Here is a 19,123-nt window from a genome sequence, read left to right on the forward strand (position 1 = left end):
CTCCTGAGAAAGAGCTTCTCAGCTATGCTTCGGACAAAGAATAAAGGTCAGATTAAGACACATCATTGGGTTTCTACTGGTATGGCACTCTGGACAGCCTGGTAGGAACCCACCACTGATCTCAAGACTTAAAATGGACACTTATCATCAAAAAGGTCATCAAAATAACGCAACAAATAATATTCTTTTTGTGCCAACTCAGAAAGCTTAAACTGCCCAAATTGTAGAACTGATTCAATTCTACAGAGGAATTATTGGGTCTGTCATCTGCACCTCTATAACTATCTGGTTTGGCTCTGCAACCAAACAAGACAGACATAGACTTCAATGGATAATTAGAACATTAGAAAAAACAATTGCTATCAACCAGAGGTGGGCTACTGCCTGAACCAGGAGGGGGGAGACACAGTGGGGTAGTGAAAATGGAGCACCACCCCAGAGCACCCAATTTTCACTGAAAGACATTGAAAGAAAATACAGGGCATCCTGCGTAAGCAATGCCCACAGTGTGGTAGTAAAAATTTCGGTAGCCCTTCACTGCTATCAACCTACCTTCCATTGAGGATCTGTATACTGCACAAGTCAAAAAGAGGGCTGTGAAAATATTTACTAATTTAGGTCATAAATAGTTTCAACTTCTACCCTCAAAACAATGCTATAGGGCATTGTACACCAGAACAACTAGACACAAGGACAGTTTTCCCCTGAATGCCAACACTCTGCTAAACAACTAATTCCCACAACAATGTCAAACTATTTACTAAGACTGTATTACTATAATTCTTCTCATCCTTCCTATAACCTATCTCCTCCCATTTATGACTATTATCTTGTTGCTTGTATCTTTATGATTTACATTGTTCTATTTAGTTTCCTAGTATGATTTGATTGCTTATTTAGTATGCTATGAGTATCATTAAGTGTTGTATCTTATGATTCTTGATTTTTTTATGTACACTGACAGCATATGCACCAAAGACAAATTCCTTGTGTATCTAATCACACTTGTTCAATAAAGTATTCTGTTCTTTTATGTTCTGTTGTGTTCTATTCTGTTCTATTGGCACATTATACTGTTGAGTAGGATTTTTAAATCAAAGTTTGAATGGTATAATTGGCACATTACACTATTATAGATTCTAGTTTTGTATGCACAACACATTAAGCTAAAAAGGAACAAATCATAATATTAAGTTGGATTTGGAAGGTCACAACAGAGAAAATGGATTATCCTACATCCAATTTTCACTCTCTAGTTTTCATTATGTGGACATTTCTTTCCTGAGTAATGATTTACTATTAAAATGTTTTAACCACCATAAACCACCAAAATTGCTTTATAGACATCTTATTACATCACTAGCCTTTTTCCTGTCCTTTTAATCTCATTTTTACAAACAATGAGACTATACTAGCTTCAGTTGATGGGCAGTGTTAAATCAGAAGCCACCACAGCAGTCATAAACACATTACAAAAAGATCTTAGGTCAAATTTGAGGATAGGGTTCCATTCAGGAACTGTATGTCAATGCTTTCTTTCTCTTATTTTCTTCTGTAAATAAAGTAAGTAAATAAATTCCTTCCAACTGAGGCTTATGCTTGGTTACTTCATGGACACGTCCACCTCGTTTCTTAGCAACAGTACAAAAGCCACTGCTTTTTTCCAGTACACCGTATTTTTCAGAGTATAAGACACACATTTTCTTCTCATAAAAGAGCCTGAAAAGTTGTGTGCGTCCTATCCTCTGAATATAACTTTCTCCCCCCCCCCAGCCCTAACAAGATGCTAATGTGATCTTCCATGCTTTGCTAGTCAAGCGATCTTCCCATTGCCTGATTATTTTCATTGCTGTTTCCTCTGACAATCAACTGAGCCTTTTTTTTTAGCCCTAATGAGGTGCTAACAAGTGAAGAGATCTTTGCTTGCTAGGGAAGCAATCTTCCCTTTCCCTGCTTTTCTCATTTTTTCTCTCTCTGAAGAGAGAGAGAAGTGAAGTGTTTTAGAAACTGTTTTCTATCCTCAACAAAGGGAAAGAATATTGATAATGAAATACTGACATGATTATGCTGATGAATATATTGAAACTTATGATTCCACTGGGGTTTACAATGATAAAAGAGAAAAACATATTAAAAATGATTATGTCCAGACTGATGATGATTTAGATATAAATATAAAACAGATTTAAGAAGGAAAAAAAGAGTGTGGGGAAAGAGAACTTCTTGGTATAAAGGTGAAAGAAAAAAAGGGAAGAAGTTATGGAAACGGGGATGGAGACTATATATACATATACAGTATATATAAAAGAAGTAGTTGAAAAATTAAAAGGAAATGGTTGAGGTGGTTGGAATGGTTGGAATGTTATAGAAATGTGTTTTCTTCTTGTTGTTGTATTTCCCTTTATTATGATTACTACCTTAGATTTAACTGTGATAAGAATGTTAATTGTTTAGAATCTGATCAAATAAAAAGGGATATTATGATTGTTTATTATATATATATATATATATATATATATATATATATATATATATATATATATATATTCGATTTTTATGCCGCCTTTCTCCTTAGACTCAGGGCGGCTTACAACATGTTAGCAGTAGCACTTTTAACAGAGCTAGGCTATTGCCCCCACAATCCAGGTCCTCATTTTATCCACCTCAGAAGGATGGAAGGCTGAGTCAACCTTGAGCCGGTGATGAGATTTGAACCGCTAATCTTCAGATCTACAGTCAGCTTCAGTGGCCTGCAGTACAGCACTCTACCTGCTGCGCCACCCCGAGATTGGTTTAAATGTATTTGAAAAATCTGTTACATTGAGACTTGAAGAATTCAATGACTTAGAATAACATAATGATACTAACATGAGAAGTATTATGAGATCTTAAGAAAAATTATATAAATGAAGTTTTGATCCTTATAAGGCATTTAGTTATGATAAAATAGGGGACAATAAAAATAAATGATGAATAAAAAGATTAAGAAAAGTGAGGAAGCAATATGGCTTAAAATTAAAAGGCAAGAGAAATAATAACTATCTTGGTAAATTAAGCTAATAGTGATCAATTTGGGGATTTTTTTAAAAAAATTAATTGGTGGAGATCCCAGAAGACAAAATTATTTTTTTCTTCTTTTTTTGGAAGCAGTATTATTTTAGTAAAATATACCTGGAATAAAGTGTTATATATAAAGAATTTATGAATGATTTATTAAAATGTATAACTGTGTATCTCATTGTAATACTTTAAGGTATACTGATTTATGTATGGAGTGATGGAGAAAAAAATAAAAAACTTTTTGGAAAAAAGATCTTTGCTTATGTAGGAAGCAAGCTTACCAAAGAATGCAGCAATTTCACTCTTAGCTATTATGGAATCTTTCTCTTTCCTATTTGAGGAACTGTTCTTATCAGTCCCACTTTGTTGAAAATGAAGTAAGTGCATCCGATATAAATAGAGCTTTGGATCATTTTCATCTCTCATGTAATTCTTACCAAGCCCATGGAATTCTCCAACCTGAATGAATGTTGTCCTTTACTCAAGCAAAATCACAGTTTACAGCTGTGAACAGAAATGTCCACAAAGGAAGAGCAAACTGAAGTACACTGCTATCAGAGGTGGATTCCTCCCGGTTCGGCTGAACAAATAACAAACCGCTGGTGATGTCATGATGATTTCACAGAACTGGTTCGGTCGGTGCAAGTCCGTGGGTACTGCCATCTTTTATTTGAATTTCTTTAAAGTTTTTTTTAATTTGTTTTTACTTTCTGGCACTGTGCATGCATCACCTTCTTCTTTTCAGTTTATTTTGGGAGGATTTCTTTTTAAAAATTGACACTGCACCTGCGCATGAAGCATGCATGCATCCATGAGGCATGGCAACATGGTGCAAAAGGAAGAAAACCAGCAGCAAGGTAAGTAGAACCCACCCTTGTTGTCTATGTCAGTTTAAATGAGGTTGGTGAGCCTGTATTTTTGAAAGATGGCAAATTGAATGTAGAGAAGGAAATGTAAATTTATTTATTTATTTATTTATTTGTTTGTTTGTTTATTTATTTTGTCCAATACACAATGAGGGTTTTAGTGGGTATATATCTATATACACATAGTAAAATACATGATGAAGATTATAGAGGAGATACTCATAGTAAAATATATCTATGAAATAATAGAAAAGAAGATATAGTAATAGAACATATCAATAAAAGAATAGAAAAAGAGATATAGGAATAGAAGAAAGGTATAGGAGATATAGGAGAGCAATAGGACAGGGGATGGAGGGCACTCTAGTGCACTTGTACTTGCCCCTTATTGACCTCTTAGGAATCTGGATAGGTCAACCATAGATAATCTAAGGGTAAAGTGTTGGGGGGTTAGGGATGACACTATGGAGTCCGGTAATGAGTTCCATGCTTTGACAAGTCGGTTACTGAAGTCATATTTTTTACAGTCAAGTTTGGAGCGGTTAATATTAAGTTTAAATCTGTTGTGTGCTCTTGTGTTGTTGTGGTTGAAGGTGAAGTAGTCACCGACAGGCAGGACATTGCCACATATGATCTTGTGGGCAATACTTAGATCTTGTTTAAGGCGTCTTAGTTGTACACTTTCAAGGCCCAGGATTGAAAGTCTAGTCTCATAGGGTATTCTATTTCGAGTGGAGGAGTGAAGGGCTCTTCTGGTGAAGTATCTTTGGACATTTTCAAGGGTGTTAATGTCTGAGATGCGATATGGGTTCCAAACAGATGAGCTGTATTCGAGGATGGGTCTGGCAAAAGTTTTGTAAGCTCTGGTAAGTAGTGTGAGATTGCCAGAGCAGAAGCTACGTAGGATTAGGTTTACAACTCTTGAAGCCTTCTTGGCTATATTGTTGCAGTGGGCTTTGGCACTTAAATCTTTTGTTACTAGTATACCAAGGTCTTTAACCGAATGGGGATTACCTTCACTCCCAGGGTTGGAAAAAGTACAGGCTCAGCTGTATACATTTTCATCTATACAATCCAGAATCTGATTGGAGGAAAGTACTGATATCCCAGAGAAACAGATGTGTATAAGCTGCACAGTTCCCTTTTCCCTTGCCACTATTTTACTGTAAGTCTAACAGGCATTTTGAGGCAGAGGATAGGTGGCAGCTGGCTGATATTTATGACAGTTGCAATGACCTGGGGTCATGTGATCACATTTTGCAACCTTGTTACTAACAAAGTCAATGGGAAAGACTTTAATTTAACATCTGGAATGTTTCACTTAACTGTGGCAAGAAAGGTAAAATGGACAAAATTCACTTAATAATAGTCTTGCTTAGCAATAGAAATGTTGGGCTTGATTATGGTTGTTGTAAGTAGAGGACTAACTTACTTCAATGTTGTTGGTTTGGAGTTATGGTATATAAAATGGATGATGCATTCTATCATTAAAATTGAAGCTTTAGGATACAAAAAACCTGACTGAAGGGGGAAGCCAGGTACTGAAATATGTCTTTCCCTTGTAGGATTATACCTTATTTACTGCAAGATATGTTTCATCAATGATAGTGCAACAGTGTTCTAACACTGGCACAATGCAAGTAGCAAATAAATAAATAGCTTGCTCTATTATTATGGGAAACTGTATTTTCCTCCATCCATCTAAAATGGACCCCTAACAACAAAAATGTCATCAAAAAAAGCACAAGAATGTTCTTTCTGTGTCAACTCCGGAAGCTCAAACTGCCCAAGGAGCTGCTGATACAGTTCTACAGAGGAATCATTGAGTCTGTCATCTGCACCTCTATAACTGTCTGGTTTGGTTCTGTAACCCAACAAGACCAACACAGACTTCAGAGGATAATCAGAACTGCAGAGAAAACAATTCCCATCAAGCTGCCTTCCACTGAGGATCTGTATACTTCACGTGTCAAAAAGAGGGCTGTGAAAATATTTACAGACACCTCACATCCTGGATACAAACTGTTTCAACTCCTACCCTCAAAACGATGCTATAGAGCACTGCACACCACAACAGCTAGACACAAGGATAGTTTTCTCCAGAATGCCACCACTCTGCTAAACAAATAATTCCCTCAACACTGTCAAACTATTTCCTAAGTCTGCACTACTATTAATCTTTTTATCATTCCCATCATCCATCTCCTGTATGACTGTAACTTTGTTGTCTGTATCCTTACAATTTATATTGACTGGTTCCTAATATAATTGGATTGCTTATTTGTACCTGGTCTATCATTAAGTGTTGTATCTCATGATTCTTGACAAATGTATCTTTTCTTTTATGTATACTGAAAGCATATGCACCAAAACAAATTCCTTGCGTGCCCAATCCAATAAATTCTATTCTATTCTATTCTATCCCATGCTGCTGTGACAGATGGAATGCACATCCCAGTATATTTTTCCAGTATGCTGTTTTTCATAGGAATCACTGCCTACCTGCCACATCCATGCCTGCCCAGTTCGTGATTCCTAGTTACTTATGTCATGTCTGAATGTAATTAAGATTTAACTTGATTTGATTGTCATTTAGTCAGTGGCACGCAGGACCCTGAAAGGTTTTGTGATCTGCAGTAGATGATGGCAAAGGGAAGGAAAAGCAGGCTGGATTTACAGGGCTTTGCAAAGGAGTTTGAAACTGAATGACTCTTGGTGCGACAGATTAGTTTTATTAGCACATATGTAAGGCCAGAGCTATTTTAATGTGAGTAATGGCTTCAGTTGAACCATTTGGCCTGTCCTTACTCATCTTCAGCAGTTACTCTCTTAAAAGGCGTAACCCAACATTTCTGATCAGCACTGAAGTATAACTAATATCATCGATTCCAGAAGCCAACATACCTAGCCGAGGCTGGCAAGAGTTTGCTAATCTCCAAACTAAGTATCTGGACTATGTTTAATCCTGAGGAGAGTTAATACCAGACTGCTGAAAGAGTTGCTGAAGTGGACGACCTGAATAACAAAACTGCTCTTGTGCAATGACTTAATGTTGCTCATCTTTGATCAGTAATACCAAGCCATTCCACACAGGCTTTTAATGGCTTGATTGCTTCTGATGTAAACAAATGTGTGAAGGGTCTAATAGCCAGATCCAGATCTTCTTTGGAAGTTAATATTAACCAGTTGGCAAGGCATTTATTTCTCAGAAAGCATGCACAGGATTATAACTTTAGTTTAAAAAGCAACTAAGAGGAAACAAGTTATAGGCAACTCTGAGTAGGAGTTGGCAAAGGGCACACACATATACAAGGGCTTTTTTCTCTCAGCCGCACCCTTTCAGGAGGCAGCATAATTTTACTGGCTGTGCTCAAGCAGGCTGAAAACAATAATCCGTTAGTGCATCTGTGGCAATATTTACCAATTCAGAGAAAGGCCATGAGTGGGTGTAAAGAGAGGCTGCACTTGGGGGAGAAACAAAAAAAGCTTTGGGAAAAAGGTTGAATTCATCCACCCTAACATATAGAATTATGTGCATAAAGTTCACAACTGTTTTATACGTATAAGATGGTTTCTGGACTTTGTGTAATGAGATTCTTCCAGCAACTAACTAACTAACTAACTAACTAACTAACTAACTAACTAACTAACTAACTAACTAACTAACTAACTCTCTCTCTGATTCTCTCTCTCTCTCTGCCTGCTGTGTATTCTTTACATGTTTCATACTACAATTTTAAGATTGTTGTTTTTAAAAAGAATTCCCATGTTTCTCATTAGATTATGTCTGTTTTAGATTTTTTTTTAAAAAATAGCAGCTTTCAACTATTCATGCTGGCATTGATGCTAAAAAGTTCAGACAAAAATAAACAAATATTTATTTTCTCCCATTCTGAAGCAGTTCTGTGGGTTCTAGGGACTATATTATGATTGTGTAAGATACATAAAAAGTGAAGTGGCTATGCTGCTTTATAGGCAAATGCACTGGCAATAGACTTGTTTATGGGAGAACTAACCATCATCTAATAACTGAGCAAGCTTTCAAATTCTGTTGGAGCTTTGAACAGCAAAGGAAAACTTCTCAGCATGAGCTACAGTATTTGTACAGTGATTGATCAAATACCTGCTTTCAACCCTGTCAGCCAGATCATTCCAGGGTTTCCAAAAATTGCTTAAAATTAACAGCCTTTCTTACCCTCTATCTGAAATTTCTGATTGTATACAAGTAGCTGTCTTAGACCCTGGATTCCATTTGGGCTATACTAAGTTATTACAGCCTAGTTGTGATAAGCCTCTCTTCTAAAGCAAGTGTGTCTCAAAGAAACTGTGAAATGTGTGAACTTTGACTCCCAGAATTCTCCAGCCACCTGGGGAATTCTACAAGTTGAACTCCATATTTCTTGAAGTTGCTAAGATTGAGAAAGACCCTTCTGTAGTTGTCTAACTTTTTCAAAGAGCATCTTTAAGTGTGAATTCGATAACATTCATTGGTAATATGGAAAAGCAATAAAGGAGAGGGAATATTGGAAAAATGGCTTAATTCATTGCCTTTTGATTTCTCCAAGCTGCTTTCTCCAATTATATTCATGCCTGTATAATTTGTTAAACGTAAGTGTCCATAAAAAGTAGGATTAAAATGCCAATTTGCTTTGACATTTTGATAAATGCAAAATACTGTACAGATCAAATGGTTTCTTATTAAAATACAGCTTAGTACATACCATATTTTTCAGCATATAAAATGCACTGGAGTATAAGATGCACATAGATTTTAGAGGAGGAAAACAAGGAAAAAAGTATTCTGAACCAAATGATGTAGTAATATACAGTATTATTTCATAAAATGCCAGTGCAGCAGAATACTTTTTACAACCATGTACACTTTTAAAAAACTTCAAACTTGACAGCTTTAAGACTAGTAGACTTCAGCTCCCAGAATTCCTCCTCCAGTCATGCTAGATGAGGTAATTAGAAGGAAAAAACACCTCCATGTGTGCGAAAAATGGCCCATTTTTCACCCAGTGTTTTGCAAAAATGGGGTGGGTAAAGGGTTTGGGAAGCCTGCAGAGAGCTCCTGGATACGGGGGGATGGCAAAATTGCCTCCATTTTTTCAAAAAATGGGCCATTCTTCATCCATTTTTCCCCGTGAAAACAGGGGCATTTTTGTCTTGCCCCAGTCTCTGCAGGCTTCCCAGGCCCTCTGTCCCCGTTTTTGTGAAAAATGGGCCCATTTCCACCCGCTTTTGAGCGGGGAGGTGTGTCTTATACTTCGAAAAATGTGGTATATGGAAATCTAAGATTTAAGGGCTGCATGCAGTTCAAATTTCTCTTTTCAACCTCAGACTAGAGGTGAGTTTCTACTGGTATGCCCTGATGCAATAGTCTGGTAGCAGCCAGCTGATTGGGCAATTTGTGCGCAATAGCTCCAGTGCTGCCTTTCCTGGTCTGTGCACAGCACCATTTTTTTTAACTATTTTTCAGTGCTTTTTTGCTTCTGCACATGCGTGGAAGCAAAATCGTGTGAGGGGATGCACACATGCGAGTGTAGCAAACTGCACGTGCAAAACATTGCGATGCACGGGCAGCGCACTGGTATGGAAACAAGAGGAGCCCGCCACTGCCTCAGACTTCACACTCCAATGCCAATTATCTATGTTAGCATTTCTCAATTTGTCATTGAAACATTCCCAATTCAGGCTTAATGAGATCTGTAAGAATCCAGATAAGTGCTAGATAGCAACCAAGTGAAACAGAAAATTCTAACTCCACTACCACGGAATGTATGTCTGGACTTTTATAGCTTAGATATAGTAAATTAATACAATTCTAAGTCCAAGACAGTGATTTTACCATAAACTACCCAAAGTATCTTCTGACTTGATTTTAAATTTCTTTTTGCTAGTTTACCATAACAAAATGTAATATCCAAAATCTGTACTATTTATTCAGAGGATGCAAATAATAAAATTATAAAAACCCATTGTTTTTCACGGATTGCAAAACAATTTTGGAAACAATACTGACATCATCTGAAGAATTGCTTACTTGTTTTATTTTGCATGAATTGTTCTTGTGTTAATCCACTGGAGGGCCAAGGAGCTTAAGGAAGTATCAGAAACACAATATTGTCCCTGCAAACTAGCAACATTTATCCAGCAACTTGAAATTTAGTTCCTTCTGAGATTTCCCTCTGCATGGTTGTTACTTTCTGCCTTGTAAATATCTCTGTCCCCTTTGGTATGAAGTTTGGGCACTTGGCACATGGCACACTGACACCCACAAATAATGAACAAATACATAACATTATGAGGCACTTTGTGAAACAATACTGGAGCCATGCAAAGAATTGCTTACAGGGCAGATTCCCGGGCCTCTGCTTAATCATCTATCTGTGTTTGGCTGTGCTTCTGTGTAGATGTTGGCATTAGGGAAACACAATGCAAAAATCCTAAACAATAGCAACAATGCACAGAATATTATCCCACTTTTATTATTTTTATAAATAATTTTAAGTGGCAAACATAACTTTCTCTTATTTTTGCTACAACATCCCTGTGAGGTGGGTTGAGAGTTGAGAGACACTGGCAGGCCTAAAATCACCCAGCTGGCTGTCATGTTTCAACCAGTCTCCTGTTTTATAGACTGCTGCCTTAATTGCTAGACCAAGTTACCTCCTTGCAGACCAAACTGATGTCTACATGTCTATGCTGTCCATGTTCCCTACAAAGCGACTCTGGACTAATATGGTTTTGCTCTACAGCAGGGGGGCCAAACTTGGCAACTTTAAGACCTGTGGACTTCAACTCCTAGAATTGTCTAGGAATTTGCTTTGCTGGCTGAGGAATTCTGGGAGTTGAAGTCCACAAGTCTTAAAGTTGCCAAGTTTGGTGACCAGTGACGGGCTGTAAAAAATTTACTACCACTCTGTGGGTGCAGCTGATTTTGTGGGTGGGTCTTGCCAGTCATGTGACCAGATGGGAGTGGCTTGAAGATCATGTGGCCAGGGGGTGGCTTAAGAGTCATGTGACTGGCTTAAAGGTGATCAACTTGACATCATTCACGTGAAGAGTTTGGGTTAGGGTTAGGTGCCTGGCCCCTCCTCACCTCAAAGAAATACAATTTCCTTATCTATTTACTATTACCGAACATCCAAATATACTATTTAATTCTATGTATATATGCCATATGTGTACATACATATTACACACAGGCACACAAAAATATATATTATCTACTATATAAACTGTATGTGTATGTACACATACACACATGCACACACAGTTCTTAAGTTATACACATTCAACCTCATTTACTGTGATAAGAAAAATATACCCATAGCCCAGAGGGGGGGGGGGAGAGAAAAGAATTTTTTAAAAATAAAGTTCTAGCAATTGTCACATGCAGTATCTTATTGATTTGAAGGGTACGATTCAATTATTTTTTGAAAAGTATGTATTTTATTATCATTTAGCTTAATTAACATTCCCATACATGCTTATTTAAAACAGGAACTCATTTCACAAAAGCTTATTCCTTTGCAGAAAATTACACACATTCAACTACTTGGCTATGGGCCACACCCAACTAACCTTGTTTGGGCTTGAAAGCTAAGCAGGATTGGGCCTGGTCAGTTACAGCATGAGATAAAGAGGGTAAATATTTAGAGATGGCATCTGCTGGTAGGATAGGAGACAACCAGAAAACACCATAGCCATGGCCAGATTGAGAAATTGAATTACATTTGAAAAGAAAGCAAATTTCCAGACTTTGGTATGATAACTTTTTCTCTGTCCTTCACACAGGGACTGAAAATATTTATCAGTGTTCTAAACAATTGCAGTTTAAAAGTAACATTTACTCTAAGATCCCTAATGTAATGGGCAGAAAGTAAATCTGCAACCACCTGTAGATCTTTGGTGATCTGTTCTAAATTAGCAAGTATCTTCCTAAAAGAAGCAACAAAAATGCAAATCAACAAAGGAAAACTGCAATCTTTTTTTTTAATGTAAGAAAGATTCAATTCAATGGATTCTGAAGAGATCCAGCATTTAATTTTATATGGGAATTATTTGCACCAGATTCTGACTAGAAGGACTTAAAATTTAGAAAAAGTTAAAATACAACCTGCAAATCTTATGTCTAGCCATAATTTATCAATTGCTTGTGCAGAACCAGTTGCATTGCTGTGCATGTATGAATCACTGCAGTCTGAAATAAGCTTTATATAATATTACCTATACTTGTAACTTGTATCTGGCTCTAACGTATTCTTGGAAGTGATGAAAAGTTGCCTGCTATTTTATCTGAATGAAAGAACAACAATTATCTTCAAAGTAAAATGCTGCAAACCTCCATGCTTGTATTTTTTTAAAGCAGCAGATGAGATTATACTTTTGAAATGCCTCAGCATGTGGGTACATGGAGATGGGAGAGAATTTTTTTTTGATTCAGTGAGTCCATAATTTGAACCTGTTTGTAGCAATGTAACAGTCCCATTTTTCTTTTAGGACTCTGGATGTAACTGACATGTTTGATTTCTCTCTATAGAAAAGTTTGCAAATATTTCCTCTAAAATATGCATTTTTGCCCTTATTTTTCTTTCTTGTGAGCTGCCTTTTATTCCCAGTAGTATCCATTTCTTTCAGTTTGGATACATTGTTAGAGAGCAATGTAGATTCCATCCCGCCTTCTTTATATCACTAAGCCAAAGGTCTTCAAACTTGGCAACTTTAAGATTTGTGGACTTCAACTCCCAGAATTCTCCAGCCAGCTTTGTGGACCTCTGCAACTAAGCCTTGTAAGATGTTGTTGCTTTGAAACCTTCAGCTGCTCTGAAGAACAAGCTATGTATGTCCTCTGAATTCCCCAAATGCTCCCTTCTTCCCAAGACTATTTTCTCTTCCGAATTTTTTTAAAAAAAGTTATGTTGCCATATTAAGCTACTTTCTCATGCATTGTTCTGCAAGAAATCTTTATGTACTGTGGGATAATATTGCCTTATAGTGAAAAACCCAAATCCAAATTCAGTGTGTCATTCCTCAAAAGAAATTCAGTATTTAGTGGTGCCTTGTGCTACCTAAAAGTATATTAGAATAGAGTTTCAAATTTAAGTCTACCCCTCAAGTTGGATTTGCAATGGCTGAAATCAGAATATTTGACTTGTGGGGAAAATTCTGCTGGATGAGTGTTGGGTTTAGAAGAAGTACCTATATGGTAGTGAGTGGTGGAAGGGTCTAGATTAGAAGGCCCTTTGGCCTATCCTAACAATGATTCCTCGATGGGGAAAGTGAAAGTTTCCTATCCTTTTGATAAAAATTAAGAACTAATGGAAAACCAGAGGAGAAATGTGGCAATGCTCATTTTAGTATATATCTAGAATACAGATATATTAGACAGTGTGATTGCTCATTTGACAATCCATTAAAAGAAAACCCTTGAGAGAATCTCAGGGGAAGTGAGTACTGGCATTAGAAAACATACAACAGGCAGAAACACCCAAATACACAGTATAATCTCTTAAGTAATATATGTTCCTAACCAATTCACTGAATGACTTGTGCTATAGAAGGAAACATCTGAATTAGTTTTGAGACAAAAGAAATGTTAATAATGCAAGCAAGACATTGTGAGCAAAACACTGTAAGCAAAACACTGTGAATGATATAATTTCCTTTCAGGATATGAAGTAGCTTAAGAGCTACTTCAAGCTTATGAGTATACTAGGTTTAGAACCTCAGTTGAAAAAAACCTACTTTGAAAGCTCTAGTCATATATCCCAAATATATACCATCTGTTTATTCAATTGTAATGGATGTTCCACCGAGGCATCAGGAGTGTTTGCAGCAGAGGTGGGTTTCAGCAGGTTCTGACCAGTTCTGGAGAATCAGTAATGGAAATTTTGAGTAGTTCAGAGAACCGGTAAATATCACCTCTGACTGGCCCAACTCCCATCTATTCTCTGCCTCCTGAGTCCCAGCTGATTGGGAGGGAATGGAGATGTTGCAGTATCCTTCCACTGCCATGCCCACCAAGCCACGCCCACAGAATTGGTAGTAAAAAAATTGAATCCCACCACTGATTGCAGGGATGAGTCAAAGAAGTCAAGATGGAGGTCACAACTGTGAAATGAAAGCCCTGAAGCTTTGGGTATACATGCATCTGGTCCACGAGCTGCCAATTTGACACCCCTGATATAGAACCCTGCTTCTCTCATTGTTTTTACCCACCCTCCACTATTTTAGTTTGGCTTTGCCCTTTTCTGTACTTCCACAAATTCTAATTCTGCCATCCCACACTAGATGATCTGTGATCTGTGATGCTGCAGTCCCTGCATAGGCAGAAATACTGAGACTTGAAGCTAGAAAATAGAGTAAAATAATTATTTTTTCTTTTTGTTAACCATGAATCCACATCATATAAATTTTCTAATTTTTTTTCCAGTTACAGAAATCTGGACCATCCTTTAATGATTTAGAGAATGTGTTTGCCATTTTTTAAAACTGCAGAAGCTCTTAATCATTAGCAAACATACTGAAATCTGTGAGCACAAAATGGAAGCCATGGCATTTTTTTGGTGGGTATATAAGTCACCCTTTCTTTATACTTAAAGAAAATTTAATATGGTTGTTGCTAACTGCATTTGAAAGAAGTTTTTAAAGAAAACCTTTTGAAAACTCTGAATCGGAGTCCAGTACTGTGCATTCAGAATTGGTGAGTTATATTCTAAGGCCAATCTGCATGCAATTACATTCTAAATTTACTTGTACTGGGCAATGGTTCAGAACAAAATGTCACTACTGTTATATTTATGGCTTTCAATGTGAGGCCACATGCAATCCCCAAAACTTCTAGACCATATCTAGAAGTTGCCACTGGATGGAAAGGGTGCAGAAGTGAAAGGTGGCCTGTGAATTAACTTACCGGTAATTCAAATTCTGTTTTTGTCTTGGCAGGCCCTGTCTACTTTATGTGTGGCCTCCAGTACACATCTCAAAGTACACACCTTGAGAGGTATAGATATCCAGTACACATCTCAAAGTGTGCCTTTCAATTTTTCAATTGTTCTTTTTAATGCCTGTTTTTATCTTGCTTTTCTCTTTGTTTTTGACTGTGGTTTTTGTATGATTTTATTGTTTTATTTGTAAACTGCTCTTTTATGCAAGTGTGATGGGCAGTACAGAAATTTCATAAATAAATAAAAGTCTACATACACTTCCGAACATCCCTGCTTTCCCTCTGTTAATAAACCTCATCTTAGAACTGACATTTCCTTCTGAGACACAGAAAAAGGGGAATGAGTTTATAAAGCGGCACTTCATATTTGCAGTTGTTGAAAATACATATCTATTTAAAAAACAACTTGCCCAATTCCATCATTTTAGAATTAAATAATCCAAAAGAGATTAAACATTTTCTATTTCTTTAGTTTACCAATTAATGGTTCATGGTTCTCCCCTCCCCCTCCCTTTTGTAACTCTTCTGAAGGCAGGTTCTTATGAACAGTGTTATGTTTAATGACAAAATATTCAAATGCATGTTTCCTCTTAATCACACAATCTCCCAAATGTATTCTAGGTAGCAACTTGTTTTCTCTTCTATGAACAGATATTGCAAAATAATGCAGTGGTTATTCAACAGTAATCCCTGAGAAGTGAGTGCAGGATTATAATTGACCAGTATTAAAACAAACAAACAATCAAAAAACAACAGGATCGCATGGCATCTTAAATATAAGATACAATATAAAATATTGTAGAACACCAAAAACTTTATGGAGGATGGCCACCCCAACCTTTCAAAACTCCAAAGCCAAAACATCTTTCTACAAATTCTACTGTTCTTCATTTTTATGTATCTTATGATACTTTACTTTTTCAGTTTTAGTGCTCTTGTCCCATTTTACAGGTGATCAACAAGTGATTTAAATATTAACTTGCTGGAAAACATGGCTTAAAAACGTAAAGCCCCACATAGCTTAGGACCAGATTACTTATGGGAATGTCTTCTGCCTCACACATCACAATGGCCACTCAGATCCCACAGAGTCGGCCTCCTCCGAATCCCTTCAGCCAAACAATGCCAACTGGTGGGGTCATGGGGAAGGCCTTCTCTGTGGTGGCTCCAGCACTCTGGAACCAGCTTCCCCTGGAGATTCACACCACCCCCACTCTCCTGGCCTCCCAGAAGGCCCTAAAAACACAGCTTTGCCCGTAGGCCTGGGAAGGTCATTTAACATCAACACCTCTGCTCCGGCCTACTGATGAATGAATGATGGATGAATGCTTTTATTGTGGGGCTTTTTAACTTTGTATCCATTTTATTGTTATTCCCCACCTAGAGTTCTCACGGAGAAGGGCAGCATATAAATGTGAACCAATAAATAAATGAAATTTATAATTTATTTATATTAAAAAATAAACAAAGACCCACATTCAGCGGCATGCACTTTTTCCCCATGGCGGTTTACGGAAGGTAAACGTTAAAAAGTTTCATGTGGGCAGTAGAGTGCTTTTCTCATTCTAATCTAAATGATCCATTGGGCCATCAAAATTGCTTAACCGGGACAAAGGTGTACATCCTGCATCTCTCAGCTGGGTCATGCATCAGATTTTACCCACCGGCCTCTAGAAAGTGAGCACTGGGTGACATTATGCAAACTTCTAGCACTGTAGGAAAATTCGAGCTTTAAAAAAGAAACTGTGGTGAGTTTCCCTGTGGAAATCCCTGCCCACCTTCCGTGGATTTTCTTACTCCCTCAGTCCATTTGGACACCGGGGTGGTGGTGGGGTGAACCTAGAAATGGATCTCCGACTCTTACCTTCACCACTTCGTCGTTGAGATGCTTGGGGTCCCGGTTAACTAAGTCGATTTCTTTGGTGTGGACGTCCTGGAATTCCTTCTCGCTAAATTCGTCAGCCATGACCTTGTTGTTGGGCTTGTAGATGTTGCCTTGCTCCCGGATAGGCCCCGTGTAGAGAAAACCCTAGAGAGGGAAACGGGGATGGGTGGGAAAACGATCAGTCCGCTGCGCTGCCCGAAATTAACGTCCCTGAGAAAGGAAAAGGGAGGCACGGAGGGAGGGAGGGCTGGGGAAAAAAAGATTTCCCGCGACGATTCCGAGCCGCTGGCTGAATTGGGGAGCAGATCAAGCCTGGAGGATCTGAATCCGGCCACTGTTCCTCAAGGCTGGGCTTTTGAAAAAGTACATCCAATACACACCCCTCTGGGAACCGACCTGAGATGCAATTCCGCCTCGCGCCGCCAGGGGGCCTCTACAGGCAGAAGCCGGGCGAGGCGAGCTCCGCGGGGCAGGGAGCGGCTACCTCGCCCTTGAATTCCGGCGCTTCCAGCTCCGGGCGGCGAAATCGCCGATAAATGTCATCGCTGCCAGAACTGACCCACCCTCCGTGGGAGAAAACCAGACAAACTTCACAGATCCTTCGCTCAGACGGAGCTTCGAGACTTTAGCGCCCACGATTATTTTGCGCACTGCATGAATTCCCCTTTCAGAGAGTTGCGCTCGAGGAAACGGCTCAAAGCCTCATTTTATTTCGCTCTTAAGATCTGCTAGAAAAAGAGCTCCTTAGACTATCCAGGCAAGGAGCTGAGGTTGGCATAACAGCTCTACGCCTGCCTCATTCGAGCGTCTCAAGGAATTGGGGTGGGTGGAAAAGAGGCCACGAAGCGATCATTAAAAGCGCAAACGTTTTGGTCCGATTTTCCGGCAAGGCAGGCTTGGAATGAAGAGGGCGATAGCTAACTATTCCTTACTATGAAATCGTATGGAATGATGAACGAGACTTCAAAAGATTTGATCTGAAGTAAAGCGACAATGAAAAGAGTTGCAAGCCTCTCCCAACTCGGAGCCTGTCAAAAAATCTTTGGCACCCTTTAAGACCCAACACCCAGCCAAGCATGGTCACTGCAGCTCAGATTTGGACCTCGTCGGAAAGGCTGCCTGGTGCCCGGGGTGGGAAAAAAAGGAAAGCAGTTTTGCAAACCTCGCTGCGTTTTGGAGAGATGCTCCTAAAATGAACGGGAAATCGATCTTTCCCGATGCCCGGTCGGTTTTACTTCAAATGGTTTTTTTAAAAAAAACAAACAACAAACAAACCAAGTTTGGAAACTTCAGTAGTCAGCCATGAAAACTCTCGGGCGGAGGCCCCAGCCGAGGCGTTCTGCTAAGGCAATCCCAACCTCGCTTCCCTCTTTTGGATGGGCGCAACAGATCTGCTGCTCCCAAGAGCGAAAGACCCCCCCTTTACGAACGGGTGGCCCGCTAGACACGGGACAGCGTCCTCTAGAAAGCTTATCTCCTGCCTTGATTAATAACCACAACTCGATTTGTGTGTGTGTGTGTGTTTGTGTTTGTGTGTGAGAGAGACTGGGATCGCAGCGCGCAAAGCCTCCCCACCACCACAACCACTCCCGTCCCGCACTTACGCGCCGAGAGCCGTTCGCCTGCTTGGCCTCAGGGTGGAGACGCCCGAACTGGTGCGGTCTTTCGACTGCTGCGGGCCGAAAGAAACTGAGCAACCCAGCTCGGGGCGGAGGGTGGGGGGGAGGGGAAGGGGGAAGGAAAGAGAAGTGCCCAGCCAAGGAGATCGAGTTACCGGGCCACCGCCGAGAGAATAAACCTCCCCTAGTCCGGACAAGTCCGGATCCCCTCCCCTCTCCCGAGAAGGGGCTCCGAGGGTGGAAGGAACGAGATAAGGAGACGAGCCAAAGAGGATTCGCGAGACGGCCGGAGCAGGTACCGGCTGCCAGGAATGTCAAGCGGTTTAAAAAAAAATGCAAAGGAGCTCCTACCTCCGAATCTACGTATTTGCTCCCAGACATGCCGGCTTGAGGCGCTGCAGAAATCTTTCTGAGGGATAAATTACAGACGGGACCCGACTCTGGCAGCGCCCACGATTCCCCACCCCCCGCACCCGCACCCGCACGCACACACAGAGAGACACGGCTGCCGAGTGGGAGGTATCTCCAAGTTGGCCGGGTGGCACCTCGCCAGAGTTTCCTTCTAGCTGCTACCTCGGAAGCAGAGTTGATAGGTCGTGAGGCGCATCCCTAAGGATGCGGGGGACGCGAGGGGCGGGGGAATGCCACCCGCTACAGTAGAGGTCCCCAACCTTGGCAACTTTAAGACTTGGGGACTTTAACTCCTTTGCTGGCTGAGGAACTCTGGGAGTTGAAGTCC

The 19,123-nt window shown here is 39.5% G+C and overlaps 1 protein-coding gene across 3 annotated transcripts in view; it reads right to left on the reverse strand.

Annotated features, from left to right (window-relative positions):
• Positions 1 to 18,845, reverse strand: part of CAV1 (caveolin 1) — a 42,129-nt gene extending 23,284 nt beyond the window's left edge. Inside the window, exons 1-2 of one of the 3 annotated variants that reach the window (XM_070755476.1) lie at positions 18,736 to 18,845; positions 16,745 to 16,909 (exon numbers count right to left, since the gene is read on the reverse strand). In XM_070755476.1, the coding sequence (XP_070611577.1) occupies positions 16,745 to 16,909; positions 18,736 to 18,765 (195 nt within the window). In that variant the 5' untranslated portion in view covers positions 18,766 to 18,845. Of the gene's footprint in view, positions 1 to 16,744; positions 16,910 to 17,697; positions 17,718 to 18,369; positions 18,450 to 18,735 lie in introns of those variants that run through there. The other 2 variants (XM_070755477.1, XM_070755478.1) reach the window with 2 other exon arrangements.
• Positions 18,846 to 19,123: the final 278 nt, after the last annotated feature.

Source organism: Erythrolamprus reginae, chromosome 6, assembly GCF_031021105.1.
Source record: "Erythrolamprus reginae isolate rEryReg1 chromosome 6, rEryReg1.hap1, whole genome shotgun sequence".
In the NCBI taxonomy this organism is placed as follows: domain Eukaryota; kingdom Metazoa; phylum Chordata; class Lepidosauria; order Squamata; family Dipsadidae; genus Erythrolamprus; species Erythrolamprus reginae.